The sequence below is a fragment of the Ischnura elegans genome, chromosome 1, assembly GCF_921293095.1.
Source record: "Ischnura elegans chromosome 1, ioIscEleg1.1, whole genome shotgun sequence".
In the NCBI taxonomy this organism is placed as follows: Eukaryota; Metazoa; Arthropoda; class Insecta; order Odonata; family Coenagrionidae; genus Ischnura; species Ischnura elegans.
The window spans coordinates 70,377,096-70,404,840 of record NC_060246.1 but is presented as its reverse complement, the minus strand read 5'-3'; the positions used below and the strand labels follow the sequence as shown (position 1 = coordinate 70,404,840).

The 27,745-nt window shown below is 35.9% G+C and overlaps 1 protein-coding gene across 1 annotated transcript; it reads left to right on the top strand.

Annotated features, from left to right (window-relative positions):
- Nucleotides 1–51: 51 nt before the first annotated feature.
- On the top strand, nucleotides 52–25,844 carry LOC124162989 (E3 ubiquitin-protein ligase NRDP1). Its single transcript, XM_046539775.1, has 8 exons — nucleotides 52–227; nucleotides 513–612; nucleotides 699–841; nucleotides 1,122–1,278; nucleotides 4,452–4,583; nucleotides 6,959–7,114; nucleotides 20,525–20,783; nucleotides 24,622–25,844. Exons 2-8 carry the CDS (start codon nucleotides 523–525, stop codon nucleotides 24,663–24,665), a joined length of 981 nt encoding a protein of 326 aa, XP_046395731.1. The 5' UTR covers nucleotides 52–227; nucleotides 513–522; the 3' UTR covers nucleotides 24,666–25,844.
- Nucleotides 25,845–27,745: the final 1,901 nt, after the last annotated feature.

Sequence of the window (27,745 nt, the reverse complement as noted above, 5' to 3'; positions counted from 1 at the left end):
CTCTCCCGTACGCCCTTGAATTATTTACGTGGTTGTCAAATTTTTCATACTCGCTCGAAATCTGCGTGTTTTTTGTTTTGGTCTACGGAGGGATAGAGGTCTGCCAGAATGAAGCCATAAATAATGTTTTAACACCTTAAAAACGCCTCATTATGTGCCGTTTTAACTTTATAATGCATTAGAAACTTTATTATTTTGCTTTAGTGTAGTAGTGTTTTGTAAAATTGGTAAGGAACATGATAATCATTTTCTTGCTCTTGTGTTTACGGTTATTCTGAATTTTTATGGCGAATGTTATTTCCTCTGCCCTTGATGTTGCATTTTCTTTGAATTTTCATGCTAAGGTTAGAGTAGCCTATGAAATTAGTTATATTATTTACTATCGGAGCATGTTCTTTTTCTACATGTGTAAATTCGTTATAGATCGTCAAGAATTGTGATATTTCTTGCGATCACTAGCGTGCAACCATATCCATTTATTTTCCTCTCTGTTTTTTTTCGTATTTTTGCAGTCCAAGAAGAATGGGATTTGATTTAAATAGATTCCAAGGGGAAGTTGATGAGGAATTAGTGTGTCCTATTTGTTCTGGAGTCCTCGAAGATCCGTTACAGGTGGGTTGTTCGTCATTGTATCGTCGTATATTGTAATTGTAGAGATTGAAACTTGACTACTATGATGGAAATACGGCTATTTTCAGGCTCCGGAGTGTGAACATGCATTTTGTCAAGTATGCATCCATGAATGGGTATCCCGTCAGCCAACATGCCCAGTTGACAGACAGCCAATTACCTCTGCTCAGTTGAGACCAGTTCCTCGAATATTGAAAAATCTTCTTTCAAGGTACTTTATTTTCATTTATGCCAATCTAATAACATGTCATCGCCACAATACTCGCAATTAACTTCCGTTTTAGAGATACCTACTTAGCAAAGTGCACATTTTAGTATATTTCCATTTGCTGTCAATGCCTTTTTGCTGATCTTAAGATAGTGAACCTTAATTCGACAATCTTGCATTATTATTGCTTATTGATGGTAAATTGTGACAGTAAAGCATTTCCTGCTCTTAGGCGAAGCACGAGGAAACTGTAATGACCCGAATGAAATCTTATTTTCCACAGATTGTGTATAACTTGTGATAACATATCCTTTGGCTGCACATCGGTGATGAAACTTGATGCACTAGCATCGCATTTAGAGGATTGTCCTCATAATCCTAAAAGACCAATAAGATGTGAACAAGGTTGTGGTTTAGTTATCCCAAAAGATGAGATAAAGGTGAGTCTTCCCTTTCTTTGCAAGTTTTAGTGCTTGCCATTAATGCTCATAACTTATTTTTTATCTTCACAAAATGATTACCATCGTGACAAGTGTTGAGATGAATTTATTTCTCACTTGTGTTGTTGGCTACCTGTTGCAATTGGAGCCAACTGCTTGCAAATGAATGTATCCAAGTACTTCATTATTAACCAGAAAATTTCTCCCGACTGCTATTCGTGGTTTTTTTTTTCCAACCTATGTTTGTCAGGCAATGGTTGATGAAATATTTTCATAGATTCCAGTATTTATTATTCCATGATTTTTATATATATTGGTAAAATCAAGGTAATTATTGTTTATGTAAGTTCAAGTCAAAATTTTGATTAGTGTTGAGGTTAGGTTATGATATAGAAATGCTATTTTAAAAATGAAATGGCCAAATGAAATATCAACATTGATGAAAAATATGGCTATGCATACGGCCTTGAATGACTCCCATCTGAATCATAGGCCAACCGGGCTGTCATGAGTTCTGGTCTACCCAGAGGCATGAGGCAATTAGAAAACCCAGTTGTTTCTTAACCAGCTCTCATTACCCATGCCTGCATTCAAACACATTCATGTGACATAGATGTGTTCAGGTGGAGGCATCTGCCTGAGACTCTTTCCCACAGCTATAACCTCCTTTTCCTCCTGATAAGAATATGAAAGAAGTTTTGGAAGCTCTGAAGCTTGGGACCCAATGCTTTGAAGGAGTCATGAATCTGAATTATAGCTGGTCAAATTCTCAAGAACCCTCAAAATGAGTAATATTAGTTCTCAGTAATCCCATCAACTTCAATTCTTTGGGGATATTTGCGCTACCAATCAAAGTATAAAAGGACAAATACAAATTCCCTACCTTGGTAAATTTTCACTGGTTTCCAGTGAAAAATTACCAAGATTGTGTTCTTGCTAATTCATGGATTTTTACAAGGTTAAAGCCAAATCGATTGATTTCACAAATTCCCTACACTAACACTTGTGCTGTGTAAGGATGCATGTTTCAATTCACGCACTGAATCTCTTAAAAATTATTTATTTCAATCTCTAGAACATTGGTTTTTGACTCAGATTCTATTTTTTTTTACATAAAAAATTTTCATGGTAGATTTTGTGATGTGGTCTGTAACATGATTATCTCACGACAGGTGCCAATTCCCAGTATGCCAATCCAATTCTCCTTAACATCATTGTCAATGTATCATCAGGGATGCTGTCAGTCTCTAAAACAAGTGGCGTAGATACCATACTTATTATATGGTGGGGGAGTGAAAGTGGTAAATGAAAGAAGTTAAATGCAAGGGTGTAAGGTGGAAATGATCGCATAAACTTGTTTTTAGGGGTAGGCGGAGGGAAAATTGCCTACTTCTTATATGGCAAGACCCAAGTGGATATAATTAAAATTATAGCTGCTGAAAATGCGAAGTTATTGTTTTATTTCATTCTTGTGGTATTCTATTTTTAAACTTCACTTAGCCTGTTGCACCTGTTGTCCCTCCATGGCTGTCATTTGATTAGTAATTTTCCAAGAAAAACTGTGAGGGTGGCTCATCCTCCAATCTGTTTCCAATCCAATCTTTTTTAAATCTATCAAATTTTTTGGTATTTCTTTGGTGTGTACCTGCATTAACTTGGTGGCCATCAGACTCATTTTGGGACCAAACTTATGGGCCTTTTTTGTCTTTCCAAGATGATGCACCTAAATTTATACCACAAAAATGTTGTTATTGCTTTATATTATATTCAAGCTTTCTTGTTTGACATAGCCTCTGTTTTTCTATGTCCTTGAAAGTATGTTTTACAATTCTTTGGTAGTTCATCCTTGATGAGCTTCCACAGCAATGAATATTCCACTAATTTGAAAACTTCTGTAAAATTTAATTGAAATATATTCAAGTTCTTCTCTTTTGTCTTTGGTAGTCTCCCAATACAAGTTAATTACTTGGAGTCGTGGGTTCTGTTATCATAATCTTTCAGGAAGAGTAAATTTGTACAAGGTTTTAGTTCCTCAGGTGCTAGTTTTGAGAAGAGTAGTCTAATTTGATACTAGGACTGGGATGGTACAAAAATAGCAAGAAGGATTGGTGTAAAAGATAGTTGAAAGTTGTGATAGAAAGCTCTTCAGGAAATAAGGAGCTAACGTGTTCTCAGAGAAGTAGCATCAGGGTTGGCAAAAACCCAGGTTTTTTTTCAAAATAACTCACCTCAGTGGGTTTTTGGGCTTTTTGGTTTTTTTTTCACGTCTTTCAAAATAACATTTTAAATTAGAATGTTTTGCCTTGTGATACCTTGAGCTTTGTTTTCCATGACAAGTAAATATTGTATCAAATTATTTTACAATCTCTTGTCCACCATACTACTCTCATATCTACTTCATACATAGATGTTTGCAGACTGCATATTCATTTCCATTACTCATTTTCTGTGCAGATTTGTCAGCGGAAATTGTTGAATTTGAGTGTAATAAATGGTCAGTTTTCAAAAGTAAATTCCAATTTCAATGCACATTGAAGCTATGAAATAATGAACTGATGATGGATATGCACGAACATCAGCTGGCATAATAAAATATTATAATTCTGATCATTTATTGTATTTTTGTTTTATGTTTATTTTTGGAGGGCAGGTGTAAGGCCTATATTAATGGGTTAGCTACTTGATGGTATGGTGATATGTATTATGATAAAGGAAGAAAGTTCTGTGATAGAACATTGTCATTGAACTTCCATTTGCAGTATTCATTGAAAAGAAATTATTTGAAAGTGCATGAATGTCGGATGAATAGTATAATTCAAAAGATACAATTCTTATTCCTCCATATAATTTTACTGCATTAGATAAAAGTTTGCATTTTGTGAAAATTGTCAATGGTCATCAACAATTGCTATCAAAATGTTGTTTTCCATAATTTTATCATAGAACATACATTTAATTAACGTGCATGTATGTTGAAAATATCAAAGAATATGTTACCAAGGTGCAATGGAATAGTTTTCTCAGTTTCAAAAGTGTATATTATATATGCCATCCTGTAGCAGTTTACCGCTTGTCAATTATGTAGATCTACCAAAATTCTGTTGTAATAATTATTTCCCTCATGTATACCAGCAGTAAAATGTGGTAATTTGCGAGGTTATCTTTACTTCTAGGATCATAACTGTGTTCGGGAATTGCGTTCCTTAATTCACACGCAACAGCAAAAACTAGGGGACTTCCAGCAAGGCATGGCAGAACTACGCTTTCAAATTAGTGAGCAGAAAAGGGAGTTACAGCTACTGAAAGTAAGAAATAATGCTTAATATTCAAATCAGTTTAACATAATTTTCTCTATTTGTATTACAATTATATGTGTTGTGGTTACAGCTAATTTTATTTCATTATAGTACCAGTTTCAAGAAGAACCGTAAACCCTACTATGTGTTATGTGATACTTTTTTATATCCTGTTTTAAATTTTGTGTACAGCTTGTATGAAATAAAATAGTCCTGCAGCTAAGTTTAGCATTAGAAATGTCCTGTTATTTCCTGAACCACTATGAAATTTTACTTCGTATTTCAAAACAAGTCCTCATAAGTTCTTATATTTTCCTTGCTCACATATTACATCCGAAGTGACTTAGTTGTATTTTATTTTGTTTCCCTCACAAAGGGTACCTTTAGACTGTTGTGTTGGTGTTGATTCAAAATTATGTGATTATCATGCATAAACATTCACAAAAAGCCTTGCTTGTGTTATTCTCTTGCAAAATACTGCATTTGGCAATAGGGTCATCTATACAGTGCATGCAAATTGTTGAAAGCTTAAACAACATGGAGGATAAGATTGCTAAACATATGTTGCCTTGGCAACTGTGTGGGGGAATCATTTTGCGAGTGTATGATTCCTGTACCTGGGTGGCGGTTGTTTCTTCATAAGGCTCTATATACGGTGAAATAACATATATCAGCTTTGTCCATGTGACGCTGTTTTTTTTGTCAAACCATAATATAGCATCTACTTTATCCTCAGTAAGTCAGGTATTATATGATTTGATGAAAAAAATATTTCATTCTCAGTGGATAAAGTAATTTCTCACCTGTTACTCATTATGATCATGCAGCTTGGAAATAACAAACATGAAACAATGCACCCCCTGGCCATTTTTAAGGTTCGTTCAAATGCAATCTTGAGAAGGCGTCTATCATCGAAGAGTATTTTTAATGTAAATTAAACCAGCTATTATTACTCTGACCACTGTTTAATTATATCTGTATGTTCTCAACTGGTCCCCTGTATTGGAGTACGTCTCTGTTGTTCATCCGACGTATAGACATGATACAGATTTTTTCAATACGAAATATCTGCTTAAGCCATGATAAACAGGTTCATTGTACTTCAAATGAGTAAAACAAGTAACAATCATTAGTAAAGACTCATCATCAGTATAATTAAAGCCATTTTATTTGCATGAATCTAAAATCAAACTTTACTCATACAACATAATTGCAATGAAACTTCAATTAATTTAATTGCATGATAAGTAAGGAAGCCTTTTGAGTTACAGAAATCCCAAAATAGAGGTAGCATTTAGCTTGAAATTCACAGTGTGTTTGGGTGAGAACTTGTCTTCTCAGGTGTTTATTGAAGACTGCACTAGTGAGGCTAGCGGATGGAGAATCTGAGTGGGCAAGCATTGGCGTGGGAGTGAGATGAGGCTGTTTGTTATCGCCGCTGCTTTTTAACATATAAGCTGAGGAGATGGTAAGAGAAGCGTGGGACGAGTTGTAAGCTGGATTGAAAGTGGGAGGAATGATTTCAAAATCAGCAAGGTTTGCGGATGATCAGTCCGAGAGAGGACTGCAGGGTCTAGTGGATGTGTAAGACGAGTGGTGCGAGGAGAAGGGGATGAGGATTAATCACAAGAAGACCAAGGTAATGCGGTTTTGTAAAGTATCTCGAGTGAGGAATGTGAGACTCAAGATAAAATTAGATGGGGAAAAACTTGAGCTGGTGGCGAAATTCAACTATTTTGATAGCATATTAGAGGAAAATGGATACAGTAGTAAGGAAATCAGGAAGAGAATTGCATCAGCAAAGGAGGCGTTCATGAACAGGAAGGAGCTTCTGAGAGGATCATTACGTAAGAGTGTCAAGAAAACGTAAGTGAAGAGTTCAACCTGGAGTGTAGCATTGTGTGGTGCGGAAACGTGGACATTAAGGAAGAGGACGAGAGAAGATTGGAGGCATTCCAGATGTTGGTATCGAGAAGAATGGAGAAGGTGAAATGGACCGGGAGGAGGAGAAACGATGAAGTGCTGGACATGCTGGGTGAAGAGAGACAACTTTTAGATGAGATATGAAGGAGACAGAAGGTTTGGATAGAGCAAGTACTTAGCGGGGAGGGGATGTTGAAAACGGCATTTGAGGGTAGAATGTTAGGTAAACGAGGGAGGGGAAGGAAGAGATAGGATTTTTAAAGATAGATTGAAAGGGAGTAGGCCTTACAGTGAATTGAAGAAGGCAGTGCTGGAAGGAAAGGGAAGCTTTCAGATTACTTCTTTTGCACTCCATGGAAACCTATCCTAATCAGTAGAATGCTATAGTAATAATTTCACAATGCTTAGCATGCAAGGCATTGAAGCCCTTCTTCTCTAACCATGTCATTTCTGTATTTTAGGACTTTATGCGTGCAATGAGGATCTCAAACCCAGCTATGCGAGCCATTGCAGACAGAATGGAGCGAGATGAAGTGATTCGATGGTCCAACACGCTTACTCGAGCCAGAGTCACTCGTTGGGGTGGAATGATATCTACACCCGAGGTGGCTTTACGGGTAAGGAAAAGTTCTTAATCATGCAACTGTATGTAAATTAATACTTGGGATATTTGAATTAGAGAGTTGAATTTACTTAATATTCCATTCTGAAAAACCCCTGAACACCCTTGGCTATTATGTCCTCACAAATAATTTTTTTATAGATTATAATTTTTCATGTTATGGTCATTGTAGCTTCAACCACTTTTGCGAATTAAATGTGTTGCTGAAAAATTTTGTTTCCCGTCCTGGTTTCAACCTGAAGTGAGTTGAGAAGTTCAGTGTTTTCTCTTAAAATTATGACTTCCTTGAGCACGAAGGAGAGTGTTGGCAGGCTCCAAAATCTGAGATTAATTGATATTTATTAATGAGGTTCTTCATTATCTGTTTTTAATGGTTGCAATTATTGTGAAAATGCAAAATTAGATTATATAGTGGTGGGATGAAATCCCGTAACTATGCCTGATTGTACCAAGAAGAATATTTAAATATGTAATACATATAATTATATCCTCTTATGTAATTAAATGGGCTGTTCAAATTAGCTTTGCTGATTGCAAATTTTGATTCCAGTATTATTAGAGCACAAAATCTTTCATCGGTGATGTCCGTTTGTTAAAGAATTATTTTTGAGTTTCCCTGCACCTGTTGTGGGAGTACCTGCAGGGCTATTCTGCTAAACGGGGCCATATGTATGGCCGGCCGTAAGTTTCTTATGGCCTGACCCGAAATTACGGCCTATACCGATTCCACTCTTGAGGGGCCATATCATACGGCCCGGCCATAAGTCTTTACGCCCTTTCTGCTGGCGAGTATGAGAATTATAATTGGTACTATAAGTTGGGTTAACTTATTTTAAACACTAGTCATTTTTTGATAAGGAAGTTAGTTCCAACATGGATTAAAAATTAATTCTATGCTCCTTAACTGAAATGGACTCTTATTAAAGGATAAATTTAGATTTTCTTTAAACACTGATCTGGCGGCAAATGCTGGAGAAAAAGTGAAGTACGCAAATCACGGACGAGAAGAAGCAGAAGAAATTTGTACACGATTTGTACCGTACAGTATTATAATATTCATGAATTGTACATGTAATGGATAGAGTTAGAACATGACATCCTATTGTAGTTCTTACCCCCTTCCTTTCCTTCCAATGGTGTAAATATTGTCTCATGACTGTAATAATTTGCCCCCGAAAGCCGTAGAAATCCAACCAATGCACGAAATCTAAAGATGAAATTGAAAATTTAAGTTTCATTAATTTTATTATCAGAGGCTTATGTTTAGGTAGCTGAATAAAATTAAAACATCAATATGAGACTATCATTCTTTCCTTTGTGGACGACATTTGTCCTTCACGCATCGACTTACTGAAGATTGCCTTACTGCCAAAAAAAATGTCTTGCCCTATGTTTCTTTGATATCCTCCCTAATGAACCGTAATGCTACGAGAATCTCAAAATAGGTATAAAGCATTTCGTAGCGGATATTTCAAGCTACCTATAGCTTTTTGAAACAAATTAGTAAAAAATCTGCTAGCAAGCAGATGCTAGAAAGCATCCATTTATAAAGTATTTCTAACTTTTTAACTACAAGTGAACTTTTAGTTCATCCACTATATCTACTTAAAGAGTAGTTAACAACTTTTAACGCATGGAAATATTTAATGAAAATATCATCATTGGCAGCGAACGGATTACCTACATGTAACCCATATCCTCCTAATGAAATCGGCGTCTTTCTTGTATATATCTAGCCAATGCCCGATGAACCCGTACGTGCTCCCCTGCAATATTCATATACATATTTCATGAAACAATCGCTGTATAATCGATGACACCTCGTAAATTTCTTTTATAACTCCTTAGGCGAGCAATGTTATTTCGTATGGCCTGTGCTATGACCGCCTCCTAGGCAGGCCATAGTATTTCAGCCTTTAGGCCATAGCTACCGTCCAACTTATGGCCTTTCGCTCAGGGTAGAATCGCTCGAAGCCATACGTATGTCTCGAGGCCGTAGTTACGGTCGATTTCGACTTATGGCCCGGCCATACGATTAGTGGATTAACCCTGCTGAAGTCCTCTTGAGGGATAATAACATTGCTTATGTTGTGCACCAATATACATATGTTCAATTGTGTGAAGAGGGATGGGAGTGGGTTTGGAATATTGCGGATGGTGTTTCTTCTTGTAGAGACTACTAGTAGATAGATGAGTTAACAGCACAGCAGTAATCTCTGCTCTTATGCACTTGACTCCAAAAGGCTTTCTGTGTTTTCTTCTCTTCCACCCTCATGGTTTGACTTTTGTATATACTTGACGTATTTTTATTTTCCTCTCTTGATGATGCTGGAATGCAGAAAAATCATGGTTGTGAACCAGTTTTATTTTTATGAACCTCTGCACAGTACTCTTTTTACTATCTTGGAAGTGTGTTTTTGGTAGATATTCTCTTGTTACGATTGCAAAAACACCGCTGAAAATAAGCACAAAGCATATATATCAAATTTTTGCAATCATCTCTTCAAAATTGTTGGATTTCAGGCTAAATATGGATTATGATGACCCCGCAAAATTAGATTATGACAACCTATAAAGAAGCCTTGAATTGGCCTATGTACTTACAATGGCTTGCCACACTTGGCACCAGGTTAAGTTCTCACCTTCTAACTCAGAGGTCCCTGGTTTGAATCTCACATGGTTGAGCATGAGCACTACCAGAGCATGTCTTATAAATGAATATCTCTACCCATCCTTTTCCCCTATTCTGGCATCCGTTTTAAAATTCATCAAGTAACTAGGAAACAATAATAGAATAAACAAATCATAATTTGCACCTAAAGATGATAATAATTCATTGAAACCCGGGTCGCGCTCTGTAAAAAATAAGTGGTATAAGAAATTGTGTGATACATATCCAGGAAAACTTATACAGTGCAACCTCGATATAACGACACCCCACGGTGCACTAATAAACACCCGCTATAGCGAATTGTCGCTTTACCGTAGGTGGAGCAAATAATAGCCAATATACCTGTTGCGAACAGATATACAGGAACAGGAGTGGTGCGGCGACAGATAAGCATCTATCCGATAAACGTAAGCATAAATCCAGATGAAAGGCGATGTTTTTTTGCATCACTAAATTTCCTTACTCAAATAACGACTAACTATTCAAACAATTCATTACCGCCGCACTGAATAAAAATCATGCAAAGCATTGTTTCGTCAATCATTATATTTATCGAACGACAGTTTACCACATAAATTTGAGACTGAGCACTCCATTAACTTCATTTCTAACAGATCGCTAGCAATTACAGAGGTTAAGGAGTCTTGATGAAAGTCTTCCGGCGGTGAAACCCTCGCTATGGCGAGAGCCAACAGTGAAAGGGTCTCGTAAAAACGAATTTTTTAATACTCCTATTATAGGGTCAATTGACGGTGCATCGGCTATCTCTCGTAATAGCGGGGGTGTCGCTATAGCCCGTACTCGCTTTAACGAGGTTCCACTGTAATGGGATACCACAATATAAATCAAGAGTTAGTGAATTTTGTTCATATTTTTATTTGATAATGGTAATCTTTTGGTGATGATGATCACGATGATCTATTGGGGGATGTTTTATCTATGTAGCTCCAGATAATAATTTATTTAGAATTGAATGTATCTTACCATGTTTTATAGTGGGGTAGGTTAAGGTTGGCCATTTTAGCATCTTTTATGCTAAGTTAGATTTATCCTTGGTTTCAATTGTTCTCCAGTAATAACTCACAAGGGGAATACATGACCTTCGCGTCGCCGATCGAGCTCAAATTTTGCGATTCAGTAGTTTATGGGTACAAATGTAATATGCCGAAGCGAGACGACGCACTTCTCGTAAAATTCCGAGAAAAAAGCAATTACAAATCGTAAAAAATGAAGCTACGCTATAAAAACCGTTTTGAACGCCAATGTTAATCAAGTAGGCGACAGACCAGTGGATACGGTATGCGACTGTGGATGTTAAGGTAGCGAGTTCGATGCTAAAACGAAGATAAGAAAACGTACTTTAAAAATTTAAACAATAAAAATCTTAAAAATTAACACAAAAAATGTTCCATGAGCGAGCATCGAACTCGCTACCTTAACATCCACCGTCGCATACCGTATCCACTGGTCTGTCACCTACTTCATTAACAGTGGCATTCAAAACGGTTTATATAGCGTAGCTTCATTTTTACGATTTTTAATTGCTTTTTTCTCGGAATTTTACGAGAAGTGCGTCGTCTCGCTTCGGCATATTACATTTGTACCCATAAACTACCGAATCGCAAAATTTGAGCTCGATCGGCGACGCAAAGGTCGTGTATTCCCCTTGTCAGTCACCCGATTGTCTTATTGTTGCTTTTAATTCTTTATATTTATGTCTAAATTAGAGATAGATCCAGTTGCTTCGTACATACATTTCTTATTCACAAGAAACTTACTGTACACCTCTATGCCATGTAGTTATTTAGCCACTCTTTTATATTATATTGCAATTCTTTTGTCTTCCATGTAACGTACTCAAGCGTGATTATGATCCTTGAGACTACATTTTTACAGGCACATGTGAGTGCAGATTTTACATTAAGCATATGCTTATCAACCTCTTCTTAAAGTGAGTTCATTTAATTACAGAATTGTGGTGGTAAATGATCACTTCTAAGTCTCAGAATTGCAGGAACTGTGTCGGAAACTTTCTCAATAAAAGTTACCACTGGCTGTCATTTCTCGTTGCAGACAATTTTGTTTTTAAATAGCCCACTCTGATGCCTAAAAAATGGTAAGCAAATATGGAGTCCCTGCCTTATTATTTGAGAATTTCTTGCCGTATCCTCAATAGAATATATGTTGTCAAAGTATGACATTTAAGAGGAGCTTCAAGCATGTGTTTCTACCGACACTTGGGAACTTGATGCATGTTTTAGGATATTTAACTTTTCCATCAACTCTTGCTGTCAGAGGTAGGTTAAATCTAATGTTTGGAATTCTGCTTTGCTAGTTGTCTTAGAAGGTTAAGTTTTTAAATTTTGTGTGTATAGGATTCTTTTTTGCTTAGTCTCTTACTTTTTTAAGATGAAAGGTATGTCCATGAGAAACAGTTTCAGTAGTTGGCAGTATTTTTAAGATTTACATATTTAACTATAAAACAAACAATTTTTAGGGCTTAGCTGTATAGTTATCCATATTTATCTCGTATTGAATTTTATCGTGACAGTCATCCTTCAGTTTGGTTCGAGAGACGTTTGTGGTGTAGTGTAGCTGAGTCATCTATGTAAAAATTAAAAATGTGCTGTCCTTGTCTCTAATGTATGTATGTATGTATAATCAAAATCGTCTCTTGTGCCATACATGCCTCAGTAGAATACTTTGCAACACTAGGTAGATAGGGTGATGGTTGTAGAGCATGTCATGATCATATTTTTTTACTTCACTTTTATATGCATTTAAGTAGGGAAATGTTTTCATTTCTCTTGAAATTCTAAATTTTGTTGTAGAAATTATTTTCCACTTATGTATTCTCTTAGCAATGGATGTAGGGGTTTGGTGGAAGCTGCTCAGTGAAATTTTATTAAATCATTTTGATGGACATATTTACTGGCATAAGTTAGTTACACTTTGGCTCCTTCCAGCTAGTAGGTCTGAATGAATAGTTATTTTTGTAAATTTACGTAAATATAGATGCGTCTCGTCCTTTAGTCTTGTTCTTTTGACAAATTCAGTGATATATATGTATTTTTATGTAACTGCCTTCAGATAGAGAACATGTGTATGTGTATATGCTAGTTATTTTCACACGGAAGGATATTCCCCAAGTAAAACTGATTTAGTTGTTTGATATCTTCATGCAATTCAGAACAGGGTGGATTCCTATTTTTTTATTGCCTAAATTGAAAGATTATCACTCCTGGAGTATGTATTTCACGCTTTTAGATTTTTATATGATGATACAATCTATTTTTCGCGATTAAATGAAAAGTGAAAATTTTCAAGCACGCGAAAACGCGACAGCTAAGTATGAATGCTGGGAAAAGCCTGTGTGACATCATTCTGGTTCCGGCTGCCGCTGTGTGAGGCCACCTTGGTGTGAGACTATGAGCACTGCTACGATACAGGGTGCTAGCAGGTAGCTCTTAGCTTAAATAAGGATTATTAAAACCCTATCAAACAAAGGAAACTTTCTGACCATGGGCAATTTTAATAGGTGATTATTAAGAGATGTTTCCCTGAGCTCTGTGCCTCATGCATGGGTTGGTAATCTCAGATGATGTAAGACTCCTGACTACTAACTTGTATAGTATTCGGCCCCTGTGATGTCACATGAAGTGGCATTGCATGGCCGCCAATCTGGCCTTTTTCAAATGAAGTTAAAAATGAACATTAACATTCGTCTACACTGGGATTTCTAAAACCAAATAATTTGTATATTATGAATACACTAGCATTCACATTCAGAACGAATGCTATCGAAAACGAGAGGGAAGTGGATGCCGATGACATGGGAGCCCCAATTTTAAGATCAGAATTTGATGCGGCTGTAAGAGACCTTAGGATAAATAAAGCGTCTGGCATTGATGACATTCCTGCAGAACTAATCAAAAATTCAGGAGAGAAGACGTTGAGCCAGCTATACAAAATCATTAGTGAAATGTATACGGCAGGTGAGATACCAAAGGATTTCGAGAGGAACATTATAATCCCTATTCCTAAGAAGAAACGAGCGGAGAAGTGCGAAGATTTTAGGACCATAAGCCTTACTACACATGCATCAAAGATACTGACAAGGATCATCTATAGAAGAATAGAACAAAAAGCAGAAGAGTACTTGGATGAGGACCAATTTGGATTCAGGAAAAACAAAGGCACAAGGGAAGCAATATTGGCCCTAAGACTGCTCATAGAAAAGAGAATGGAAAAGAACAAGCCAACATTCATTGCGTTTGTGGACTTAGAGAAAGCATTTGATAACGTGGATTGGAGCACAATGCTTGGAATCCTAAAGGAAATTGGGGTTCTTTATAATGACAGAAGAATCATCCACAGTTTATACAAAAACCAAGTAGCCGTGATAAAATCAGGGCCCAGCTGTGAAGAAGCAAGAATTAAGAAAGGAGTGCGACAAGGCTGTACATTGTCACCCGTAATTTTCAACGTTTACATTGAAAAAGCCATTAAGGAAATCAAAGAAAAGGCATTGGGAGTGAATATCCATGGAGAAAAAATAAGCATGCTAAGATTTGCCGATGACATAGCCGTTATAGCAGAAACAGAGAAGGATTTGAAAAATATTCTGGTTAATATGGGTAGGGTAATGAGTAGATATCAACTGAAAATAAGCACGAAGAAAACCAAGATCTTAGTATGCAGCAGAAGAGAAGAAGTCAAGACCAACATTAAAATAGGGAGGCAAAAACTGATAGAAGTGGATGAATTCTGTTATTTGGGAAGCAAGATAACTAGTGACGGGAGAAGCAAGAAAGAAATTATCAGCAGAATAGCCCAGGCGAAGAGAGCATTCCACCAAAAGAGAGACCTGCTTACAGCGGGAAACTTAAATATGGATGTAAAGAAACAATTTTTAAGAACCTACATCTGGAGTATGCTCCTATACGGAAGTGAGGCATGGACAATGACCGCAGCGGAGAAAGCAAGGATAGAGGCCTTTGAAATGTGGTGCTACAGAAGAATGATGACAATCAAATGGATCGACCGAGTTAGTAACGAGGAAGTCCTAAGAAGAGTAGGAGAGAAGAGAAGCCTCATGAAAACCTTAATAAGAAGACGGAACAACCTTATAGGCCACATCTTGAGACATGATGGCCTGATGAAGACAATCGTCGAAGGACAGGTGGAAGGCAAGAATGGAAAAGGAAGACCTCGAACAAAATATATGGAACAAGTAAAGAGAGATGTGAAAGAGAAGAAATACGTAGGAGTGAAAAGATTAGCTGATAGGAGAACTGAGTGGAGAGCTGCGTCAAACCAATCCTAGGATTGTTGACCAGTGATGATGATGATGATGAATACACTAATGGTGGGTAACCAATCGCAATCAATGCCTTTCATTTTCTTTGATGAAGGAAACTACCCTTTTAATATATGTAGTATTCTACACGTTAAAGTAGGTTTATATGGAGCATTTTACGAATACATAATTGTTTTTTCCCTCTCCTGTATCCCCACCCAATTTGGTCTTTCCATCTTCAATTCACAATAAGATCTACTCCCTTTCATTCTATCAAAAACTTCTTTTCTCTTCCTCACATAATATTCTTCCTTCTGACATAGATTTTAACATCCCCTCCCATCTCAGTACTCCATACATATAAACCTTCTGTGTCCTCAGTATCTCATGTACAAGTTTCTTCTCCTCCCCCATCATTTCCGTCACTTTTCTCATCCTCCTTCCTTAGTGTCCTTTTCCCTGCACTGTTAAGTGCTACACTCCTGACCCTTCACTATAACTTCCATTTATACTCTAACATGATGATCCACCCATCAGCATCCATTAATGCCTCCTTAGCTAATGCGATTCTCTTCCTGATGTCCTTACTACTGTATCAGTTTTCCTCGGAAGTGTTTCTAAAATTGGTAGTTTAACCGCTCCATGTGCTCTAGTTTGTGAACATGTAATTATATCTTGAGTCTCACATTCCTTGTTCATGATACTGTACAAAGTTTCATTACTTGTTAATCTTCTTGTGATTAATCATCATGCAGTATTCCTCGCATTGTTTTTCTAACTCATCTACCAGTGCGTGTAACCCTTCTAGCATTTAGCAAAGCAAAGCCTGATCATGTGAACCTCTCCAATTTAAACATCATTCCTCCTACTTAACTCCTGCTTCTAACTCATCCCACACCTTCCTTATCTCCTCAGCATACCCATGAAAATACGACGTATGAGTTAAGTTTTTTCTACAAATGGTTATCATTTTATGGAGGAAAAAATCACAAATTTTTTGCTAAAATTCATATTTTTTCCAAACTTAATCCTCAGTAAGTCAGGTATTAACATTATCATAATGAGTTTAAACTATGCAATGGTCATTTTCAGACTGTTTGGCAACTTTTTGGGAGATCCCTTATCTGATATTATGGAAAATCCTCCATCCAAGACTATGTTTCCTCCACTTACAAGGAGACATTGCTAAAGTGATGTTCAGGATCTGGATGCGGATGTTATTTTCTGAAACTATATAGGTAAGGTAGAAAAAGTATCTCGGCTTTCTTCCACGTAAGCCCGGGTTCGAGAGACATTTGCTTGTAAAGATTTTGCATCACATCACATCCCTTGAGTAATCGCCACCTCTCAACTATGGCCGTGGCGGTGCGGTCTAGGGCACTAATCCTAAAACCTGTAGTAAGTGTCCCAGTGTCAGCAAATTTTTCTCTCTTATAATTATTGAAAACACTGTTACATTTTAACCCCATTCGTTTTATTTAGTTACTTTGCGATTTTTTAAATTTAATGACAATTTTTGGATTTTAAACATAACTCCGAATTGTGCCTTACCACGCGAATTAGAGGGCGTATATAATGACTTACACGCAAATTTCCAGGGAATTTGATCATCCTCGCCCTAGCCATTGCTCCCACAGCCTCTTCCTATACTTGTAATCTCAAGTCTTTCTTCTTAACAAATAAACACCATTGCCTGTCCTCACATTAAGTTACTGACCCTAGCCTGTTTCCCCTCCTACCCTTCCAGTACAATGACCCTGCTTTCCAGCAGCCTACCCAACCCGTTTTCGAGGTCTTCTTTGTTTAGCTTTCGTACCTATTTTCACACAATTGGGCCTCGGTGCCTCATTCAGGGATTATCGAGGGTCAGCTGTGCAGGGAGAGTTGTTGGGACGGAAGTCTTTGAAGAACGCCAGAAGGCAGGTCATAAGGAAGGCATGGTGAGTGGACAGATATTCTGTTTAAGGATCGAGATTTGTTACGAAGACAGTGGTTGGGCTGTGGAGAAAATCTAATGGAGGGAAAGCCTAGTGGAAATGATATTTTGAATAAAAACATTGAAGCTGAAAAATACCGGTGCTTCAGAAATGGAAAAAAGACATTAAGAGTGGAGGCACACGCATCAAAAACCAGGGAACAATTTATGAATAGATGTACAATCGGTTAACTGAGGTGTGCATTAGTGCACATGATGGGCACATTACGCAGAAATTCACATTTAAGTAATTAATTCGTGTGGAAATCACAATTCGGAGTTTTGTTTAAAATCCAAAAATTGATATTAAATTTAAAAAATCGTGAAGTAACTAAATAAAACAAATGGGGATAAAATGTAACAGTGATTTCAAAAATTAGAAGAGAGAAAAAATATTGCCATCACTGGGGCTCGAACCCAGGACACTTATTACAGGCTAAAGGACTAGCACCCTAGACCACACCGCCACAGCCATAGTTGAGAGGTGGCGATTACTCAAGGAATGTGATGCTGTGCAAAATCTTTACAAGCTAATATCTCTCGAACCCGTGCCTATGTGGAAGAAAGCCGTGACACTTTTTCTACCTTACCTATATAGTTTCAGAAAATAACATCTGCATGTAGATCCCGAACATCACTTTGGCGATGTCTCCTTGTTAGATTCTGTTTGGTATTTTGAAAAAAAAACTGCTTGCACCATCTTTCCTTAAATTCTTGAAGGGATGTTGTCCTTGCTCACATATCTCATAGGGCTCTCTTGGTTTTTTTGTCTAAGATCCCCAATCCAAGAATATCCTTCTTAGTGGCTCTTTCCTGCTCTTTGCTCAGTCTTACTCATCTCTTTACAGTGTCATGCTGATCCTTGAGTTATTTCAACCACACATAAGCTGGCTATGTCATTTCAAATCAGACCTTAAAAGTTATGGTGTTTCTTGTACAGATTTTTCTTGAAAATTATATGCTTTAAGCCTATTGCAGTAATTCATAGATTTGCCACATTTAGATGTCTAATTTATTATTTCATCAAGCTTAAGTAATTTTTAAGTAAAATACCATACGTGGCAATTTGACAAGTGAGGGAGAAATATTTATGTATCTCTCTTGAAAACCAAGTGGCTATTTTATGAAAATCTATGCTAGACTCGTGATATTTTTTGGAGAACTTAGCATCATACATTGATGATTATTTTAAAGTGAACCATGAGTCTATATTCTTATGGCCTTTCTCTGTGCATTCATAGAAATAAAATGGTATATGTTGGATATTTTTTGTAGCTTAACTATTTCATGCAGGGAATATTTATAGATGGTCATGGAATCTTTTAGGAGTAATTGGCTGCAGGCAAAAAATGCTGACTTTTCATTCAATAGGAATGGAGTTGCGGATAAAAATAAATATCACTATGCATGATGGCGTGTTTCGACACTGTAAAGGTCATCACCAATCATAAATATACAATTTGGACTCAAAAATTCAACCTAATGCCTATCCATGCTAAAATGAATGCCCATAACAAGTTTCATGAGTATCTGAGTTAGAGGGTTTCATTTGATTAAAATTTTTGTTGATTTGACATGGAAGTTCAAAGAATTGCAGTAAACTTTTATTCTGTTTTATCTTTTAAAATAAGTCATCTTTGAATGTTGTACTTACACATTTTTGTGGAAACATAATTTTATTTCTCTAAAGGCATTGCATTTTTATGAAATATTTTTCCTTTCATGCATGGAAAATGTGCATGAAGGATGCATTATCGATGAAAAATCCTCCTTCAAAAGCATAAAAATTGGCATTAAATAACAACTAGAAGAAAAGTGGGATGAAAGGATATACTTGACGTACATCAACCAATCTTTGTAGCTTGTATTGACTATTGATAATGATAATTGGAACTATATTGCAATAAATGACATTGTAACTGTGAATTAGTGCCCTCAGTCTCTATATTCATAAATTTATCCTAGTTTATAAGTATTTGAACGTAGTTATTGTTAAAAGAGTATGGCATTATTTCATATCATCAATAAGTGGTTCTTGTCCTCAAATGCTGACTAACCACATCCAATTGTTTTTAGTCAATTAGTCTTTTAGTCAGTTAGTTTTGGTCAATTACTTTTTTTTTGATCTCTTGTGGGTTGATTGGTCACTGGAATGAAGGTCCTATGTATGTGTGTGTAAAGTACATGTATGTATTCTGTGTCTTTATATTTTTTGTCAACTTACTCTCAGGAACATCTATTTGAAAATTATGGAATTATCATGAAGAAATGATATGGTAGAGGGTTATGAATTTTAATTGCTTGAGTCCAATCGAATTAAGCTAGCTGTTCCAAATTCTCTGCATCTCATGGGGCAGATAGGTTGCTTTACCAAGTGTGTCAACTATGGCGGTTAAGTGGGTACTGTAACCTCTTTACGTAATATATTCCATGGCCACCTGTATTCAAATTTATAGCCTTTTGAATGAGTGGGCAGTAACCGAACCACCTACCGTATCCCTCCTGTACATTTTCTTTTGTTTTGTCCCCCTAATATCCTAGGTTCTATACAGAATGTTGCATCTGTGAAAATTTCTGTAGATGAAGTATTAATGTTGGTGGTCATAAAAATTCACTTAGAAACATTGCATTAAATACTTAAGGATTAAAGAAAGGAAAGATGGATGCACTAGAGATATGCTTCAAATTGAAATAACCAAAAAATATTAGAGCAGTAAGGAACTAGTTGGGTAGATGTTCCGATTGTGATCCTATGTGTGCGTAAAAATTCTAATTACCCATGTAACAAATAAAAGCTGCCGTTTGTCACTGAAAATGAAAATAATAAAGTGTTTTAACAAGAGACAAATTTTAAAAGCCTTATCTGTGCATGGCTTTTAAATTTCTCATACTAATATGGCTCTTGCCAGGTTGAAGCCAAATTCTCCTCTTTGGTTGCCCAATTCAGTGGCAGTGTAAGGAAATGTATCTTGTGAAACCTCATTGTTTGAGAGGAAGTTACGAAAATCTTTTCATAATCTTTTATGCTCAAGTTAAGAAAGGTTGTTAGGAAAAACTTATGTTTTTTTAAAGAAACTCTCTTCACCTCAACTCTTGGTGATAGTAGACAAAGAGGTATCAATATAAAAGGAATGGTCTGAAATAGTACATCCTGGCTTTCTTCATGTATTTGTGTTCTATGGAAAGAGATTTGGATGAAAAAAAAACGAAATGTTGTTTTGGTGATTTAATTTCCTTTTTCAATAGGTTTGTGATTATTAATTTTGTTCTTGAAATCCACATTTTTAATTATGATTAAAATTAGGTGACTTTCAACTTTGTAATCTCATTTTCACACCATCCTGTTATGACATGGATGACTTTAATGTAGCCATCATTCTGTCTCTCTAAACGTGCATTATAGCCAAGATTTGTTCAATTCAATACTGTCGACTAAATCCCTTTGACCCTTCCCTTCCAGACACTCGTGAAGAGGGCCCTCTCCGAGTGCAACTGCCCTCCACACATAGTGGATGACTTGATCGAGAGAGCACATGAGAGTCGGTGGCCTCCAGGCTTGAGTTCTCTGGAGACTAGACAGGCGAACAGAAGGCAGTACGAGAACTTTGTCTGTAAGCGGATACCTGGCCGCCAAGCAGTTGTGGTCTTGCAGTGCGACAACACTCACATGTCGGAAGATATGATGGTCGAGCCTGGCCTTGTGATGATCTTTGCACACGGTATTATTGAATGAATGTGTCTAATGAGAATATGTCATTGATTGTTTGGGGAGTGATTGTTGGAATATGAGGCTTAAGAATTTTTTGCCATTTTTTTCCCAGTCTCAAGTAAAGTTTTTCTATGTTTTTTCTTCAGATGTTTCATCAATAATTGTAGATATGGCTGTGCCAACATTTTTTTATGGAAACTATTGTTTTTCTTTATCATTGATGAAATCTTTGATAGCTCTCAATGGTTGATTGCCATTTTAGTATTCATTCAATTCCGATTTAGTTGATATTATATATTAGGGTGCCAGACTTATTGTTTTGAACTTGACAATGGCTTGTGATACCGTATCCATTCTTTGGATAGGCTAACATTTTTTCTTTGTCAAAGAAATAATCACTAAGAGTATATCATGAATGAATTATAGTCTATAATTGTTCACATAAGGAAATTTTTTACTGAGTCCGTAAGAAGTATTGTTAGGTGTTGCCGCAATGTTGAAAACTGCGCATTCTAAAATTTTTGGTTCTCTAATCGAGTGTGTAGTTTATTTTTAATTTATTAAATTTTAAGTTTCTATGTCCTATTGCAACTTTAACCTCATTTTGCAGTATTTGGTCAATACCATCGATATTCATTAGTGGTATTTTGATCATTAGTGTGTTAGGTAAATCTGAGGCCCGTTAAATCAAGATCCAATAGGCTTGGTATTGTTTTAATTTATCAATAATTTGATAAAAGTCTCAAATTAACACAAAAATTTGTGTGTTTCATTTTTATTGATCCAAATGGATATTTTTTATGGAGAGGAGAGGAAAAGACTATTAGCTTTTGAAAGAAATGAATTTAAATGATCTTATTGTGACTGCTTGGCAGTTTCCCAGATCTTCCTCAATGGAAATACTTTTGTATTTTTGAATATAATTTTCTTTGATTTCATTGAATTTGAAGTTGAAGTGAATGCTTTTGCAATGAAAGTAGTATGTACATTTGTACAGTATATTTTATTAATGGTAGTGGAGATTGGAATATCATCAAGTGCTTTGAGGAAAGGTAGAAGGGGTAAGTTGGGTTGCTCATGAGGGATGCCTTTACGGTCTTGTCCTATGTCCAAAAATATTCTTGAGTGGCAAAATATGTGCCATTTGTAAATAATTTCAGCCAATTTTGAATAAAACTTTGTTGGAATGTTTTACTTTGTTTTGATAGATAGAAACCCTTCTGAGTTATCCATTTATTAGCTCTTGAAATGAATTTTTAACATTAGAAATGGTGGTCGAGTACTACCTTGTTTACGCTAGATTCGCTGTTTGTATTAAAATTTGGTACATAACTGTTGCTTCAGGTTTAGCTTTTCCTGTCAAGTTCAGTTTTTCATTTTGTGAAAGTATGCTTTAACACTGGAATGACCAGGGCCGGTCAATTGACCGTTCGCGTGTTTCTTGGAGGGTTTCGTGGAAGGTTTCCATTCTATTTTTTCCATTGCTCCTTTTTGATGATTCATGCTTTACACCTCATCCAATGACTGTATTATGGTTGAAATGAGATACTTGGAATTATTCCTGTTTATTAATTGAGTCAATAACTTGGTAAAATTGGTCAGTGGAATTTCCTGATTGCGGATTGTGCTGAGACCTTCCATGGGTGAATTGAGTTCTGAGAAGTTTTGACTTAGGGTTGGCATATCTGAATGCCTTTTCTATTTTAAAAATTTTCAGAATGCTTGATTGATTTAATGGCTTCTAGTTCAGTATGTTGTTGAAAATCCATAGGTATCGAGGGAAATAAAGAAATCATTATTGATACTAAAGATATCGTTTTATGTAGATTCATTTTTAAATAATGTAAATGATAATAGTGATGCCATTACTTTGAGTTTGTGAAGCACCTCTCTCTTGAAGATTATTCTCTGCTTTCAAGAATGAAAAATTACTATTTTTTTTGTATTTTCTCTTTACTGTCCTCAGTATCACTCACAATCAATCTCTTCATCTTCAAGTCTTCTACTCTGAATCCTTGTATCCCTTTTTTTTACTGTCTCTCTGTTTCATGAAGACATTTAATATTCCCATTAAATACATATCTTTATCAATATCAATTGGTCAATGGTGATTTTTCAACCTATGAGTAAAACTTGCTATTAAGAGCTACTTGATAGACTTTAGGTTGGCATTCGATCAATATTACTGAATTTCCTATCAATTCATGAAGTGTTTACCTGTGGGTATGCAGAGGTATTATATAATGAAAGAATATGATCAGCTAACATAATTGTGCGACAACGGAATTTATAAATGGTATTAATGCAAACAATTGAGGGACCAAGCAAAAAGAAGTAAAATTGGATGGAAGTTAAAGGAAAATGTGAAGAGGCTGAGAAGAAAATATGCCAGGTTGTATTCTTATTTGTGCATGAATTTTCATCTCTTTGAACACTCACATAATGTCACTTTGTCACTAAGCATGATGTTTTCAAGTTTTATATTCGTATGGAAGAGAAAATTCAATAATATTATGCAGCAGAAGTTACTACATCAGTGTCACTACTCATATCTTATTGTGTATGCGTGCTGTAAGTAATGCAAAAAAGTGTATGATTCTTTTCTTTTCCCTCTTAAGATGCAACAAAGTTTTTTCTTAGTTAAAAATTGCTTTCTGCTTGGATAATTTTTTGTTATTGTTTTAACTCTGCAATTCATGCATCAAAAACTTTCCTTGTGCACCATTACCATGTGTTAAAAGACAGAGTTTGTATAACAATAAGTATAATCTCAGGTACAGGAAGAAGTTTATTGATCGTGAAATAATTATTCGTAAAGTTACCAATGAGAAAAAATTAGTGGAAGCTATCGTATAAAATCAATTATATGAGGTAATGTAGTTATTGAGGTAATTTTGCCATAGTTGCTGAACAAAATCCATTATGGAGTCTTGAATCTCTGGAATATTATGACAGTTTTTCTGATGAATTAAAACTTGCATAAATAAGAAGGTAGTGGGAGTATATAGGGAAAGGATAGTAGCAAAGGTCTGTGTTTTATGTCACTACACTAATGGGGAAAGATAGCATGCTTGTTTATTGTTTATTGGAGGAAAATGCAGAAGCATCAATTTTTAATACAATGAATTACAAATTATCATTCTCACAGATCCTTTCATATGAATTTTTCATGATTTACCGAGTTCTTGGTATGTGTTTTTTTTTGCGAAAGCTGATATTAAACGTGCAATATCAATAAAGGGGCATTGAAAAATTCCTAAATATTACACATAAGTCTTATCATTATCACTCCATAATTATGGGACTTTCACTGTGACACCTGATTTTACCATTGTCTTAAAAAATGTCATTGTCTGAAAATGTCAAAAGAATGCCATTTGCTATCATTGTACAATTACATTTTTTGGATCCCAAGTTAATTACTGCACCTTGAGAAATCCTTTTTTCAGTGAAGTCAATGATACTGAAGATGTACAAAAATCTTGGGTTCTTTTATCGTTTTTCTTCTGTTGCAGTGAGTAATAAAACAGCCATGAAATTACTTTTTTGTGGTAAACCGGATATTCTCTTTTTGTCTTCATCATGATGTAGTTCAATGCTTTCACTTTGAGACTTTATTTTCTTCTTCTGGCTCGTTCACTCCAATATTGGAGAGAAAAAAATAAAATAAATTTGTTAACATTTATGGTGTACCCTTAGATTTTAAGGAGCTTGCTGTAATTGTTATGTTTGGATATTTCAAGTTTTATTGTGTCTAATACCAAGTTAATATCATCTGATGGTCGTCCCCAATCAGAATCGTTTTTATCCATTCCTCACATATTTATCGTTGCTTTGTTACATTTAAGGTTCAAACTTCAGTCGTGGTGTCCTGGAAGATGTGGTGGATTAAGATGAAATATCAGCCTTCCAACCTTCTCAAACATGTGGTTGATGCACCATCCAGAAGGAGGATTTCAACCGGTAAAAATATGAGGAATATGTACTCTGCTACATTCTGCCTTGTGGTTTTTCACATTTGCTTAGAGATGTCTGTAGCGCAAGTCTCTGGAAAAATTTATTTTTTGTGCCCTCGACAACATTCCTCTTCCCAAAAATGTGGTCTTGACGCTAAAGTGTTGAGGCCATGGCATTTGAGCGTAAAGATGTTGGATCCAAGTGAATATCTGTGTTATCAATGTCCCATATATGTGAGACTTGAGATGTTACAAATGAAATCTTCCCATTTTGTGTTGTGAGTTGACGTTGTGTTTAGTCCCTTGTATGTAATGGTTTGCTGATTTAGTCAAGATAAATATATGTGAAGTTTGAATGAATCATGTTTAATGTTCAAGTTTGGTTGGGTAGAGACCTCCCAGGATAGTTTTACTTATTTGCTTATGGGAGAGTGAGAGCTCTCCGAGTAGCACTGCTGGTTTATTATCTTCTCATTCCGTTATCTCATTCATTTAGTTTGAATATTCATTAACCTTTTCAATTAATGTGGTTAAAAAGGGACTCGTATTTTTTAATTGTTACCGTGTAGTTTTATATTAGATCAATCAGTTTGGTCAATTTACAGTATTTTAAACAGCTGACAAAATTAACTCTTTCTGCCTAACTAAATTTGCAGAGCATTTTTATGAGGTGTTATTGTAAATCTTACATTTCTGGGGCAGCTGTGGTATCATTTATGCTATAAATGAAGTGAATTGCTGGAAGGCTTTAGGGCTGTTATTTAAAAGAATGAAATTAGGGTTTTTTGGGATATTAAATTCGTTATAGAATGTTATGTCCTGAGAATATATTTAATTTACATTTCTTTGAAGCCTGAGAATAGGAGCTCTTTTTTGGAGAATGGTTGTTTTTTTATATTGGAAAAAGGAATGGGAGCATCTTTTATGCTTGATCTCAAAGCCTATAACCTTTTTCTCGCATCTGCTGGTGGGTGTTTTGTGTAATTTCTTTGCTTCAATGTGTTCTATCTGCGAGTTTCATTCTGATATTTGTGCAGTAATCATTTCACTTATTTCTTGTACATTGTTGAATAGAATGCATAATTTTATGTATAAATAAATTTGATGATGTTTAATCAATTGTTTCTGTTCCTTTTGGCTACAACCTTCTTTTGGAAGGCTTGCATGATCCAATAAACTTCTATTTCCAAAAAACATGAAGCAGAATGAGATGATTCTAGGTTTATTATCCAACAGAACCTGTCTCACTAGGATGGATGTTGCTCTAGGTAGAAGGTGAAGGGGGATCATTGAGGTCTGTACTATGGAAAATCTTAGAGGAGACATCTCAACATTATCCAGGAAAGAAGAAAAAAAATGACTTGAGGATATGAAGAAGGAAGCAAATGCTGGGACATAGAATATGAGGTCAATTAGGAGAACGGGTTAGGTAGGAAATGTTATTGAGGAAAAAAAGAAGAATGGATTAATTGGGCTTTGGTTGGTGAGAGGAAATGGGAGTTGTGACGAGTGGGGTGATGGGTGAAGTGTGACAATGTGTATGCAATGACAGGGCAAAAGTCAGCAAGTGGCAGGAAACGAGGAAGGCAAGAGAGGCATGGCAGTAGAAGAAATGTGAAGAAACGAATCATGCCAGAAAAACAGTGAGGTAGGTGTATGTCAAAGAATAATTGTTATCAAGCAGAAAAAGAGGACTGGTCATGCCAAAAGTTGGAACTGAGAATGGAAGGTGTTAACAGGACAAGATGAGGTTCAGAATGAATGGAGGGATTGTGTAGTGGATATATAAGAGAACAAGAGCTGGCGGAGAATGCAGTGGAGGGGGATATTTTTCGATCTTGGACCTCATCATATTTTCTTTGATGTTATGGGTTAAGTATCCTAATCACTTCTTTATCACCATTTACTCTAGCGTCTTACCACCCTCTGTATTATCTGTTGATCTATTTGTAACTGCTGACCTCAATAGCCTCTATGACTTCATTTACTCTTCTGTTTTTGATATTCCGTAAAAGCATTCCATTACAGATATTCCACATTTCACAATTTTCTGTCGATTAATCATAAAATGTTCTTTAATTCTTTTAGCATGTTAAAATATATCCCTTAATCAATTTTGCTACTGGGAGAATATTAGTATTGCATAATCATGTTTTTGGCTAATTTTGACCCCTTCCCCCACTCCCCCATGTAAGCAAAGCATTACCTGAACACCAGAAATAAGCAAACTACCTAGTTACCCCTTTATCCCCTGGCACTTATGTAATACACAAACAGCCACAATTGCAATTTTTTCATATTTTACCATTTAATAAATCTCATTTCATGATTTGAGATTAATTACTATAGAGCTTTGTAACCCATGTGATTGAAGTAATATGCATTGCAGTGACCACCAATGGGATGCAGTGAGTGGACAAAATAATGATTTGATCATGACAAACAGTATGGCACAAGTAGTGTTTTCATTTTAGTCATTATGACCAAAGCAACTGTGAATGTGTTCAAATAAAAATTTGATGATCACCTAAGAATGCTGAAGAAAAGCTTCACTGCTAGAAAATGATCTAAAGAATTGCATTAGAATGAAAGCATTAGTAGTCTTGAATTTAAAAATATCCCCAAGCTCTTCATTCATGTATTTATCTTCTCATAAAATAAATTGCCTCTATTTTAAGTTGTATGTTTAAGGTCTCAGTTTTAGAATCATGAGAGAGAGCTTTGAGCATTTTCTGCAGATAACTTCGCTTCTTTTTGTGTGTACTTTCCCCTATATTAATATTACCTTCACGGTGGATGATGTCAGAACTACTGTGGATTTATTTGGAAGACTAAGAGTTATTGATGACAGCTAGCTGCCGTAAATACAGCTAGGGGGCCCTTACTTTAAGTAGTTACCTTAGGTTAAGTTTTTGAGTCTGCACTTGGCTGCTCTAATTCTCATAAAATGGCCATTTCTGTGACAGGTACTTTTGATATTACTAGTGCCATTGCAGTAGTTGCCAATGTTTTTAGT

Coding starts and splice junctions, on each gene's coding strand:
- LOC124162989 (XM_046539775.1), top strand. CDS start 523: ATGGGATTTGATTTAAATAGATTCCAAGGGGAAGTTGATGAGGAATTA. Junction 1,279..4,451: donor TCCCAAAAGATGAGATAAAG/GTGAGTCTTCCC, acceptor CTTTACTTCTAG/GATCATAACTGTGTTCGGGA. Junction 20,784..24,621: donor TGTGATGATCTTTGCACACG/GTATTATTGAAT, acceptor GTTACATTTAAG/GTTCAAACTTCAGTCGTGGT.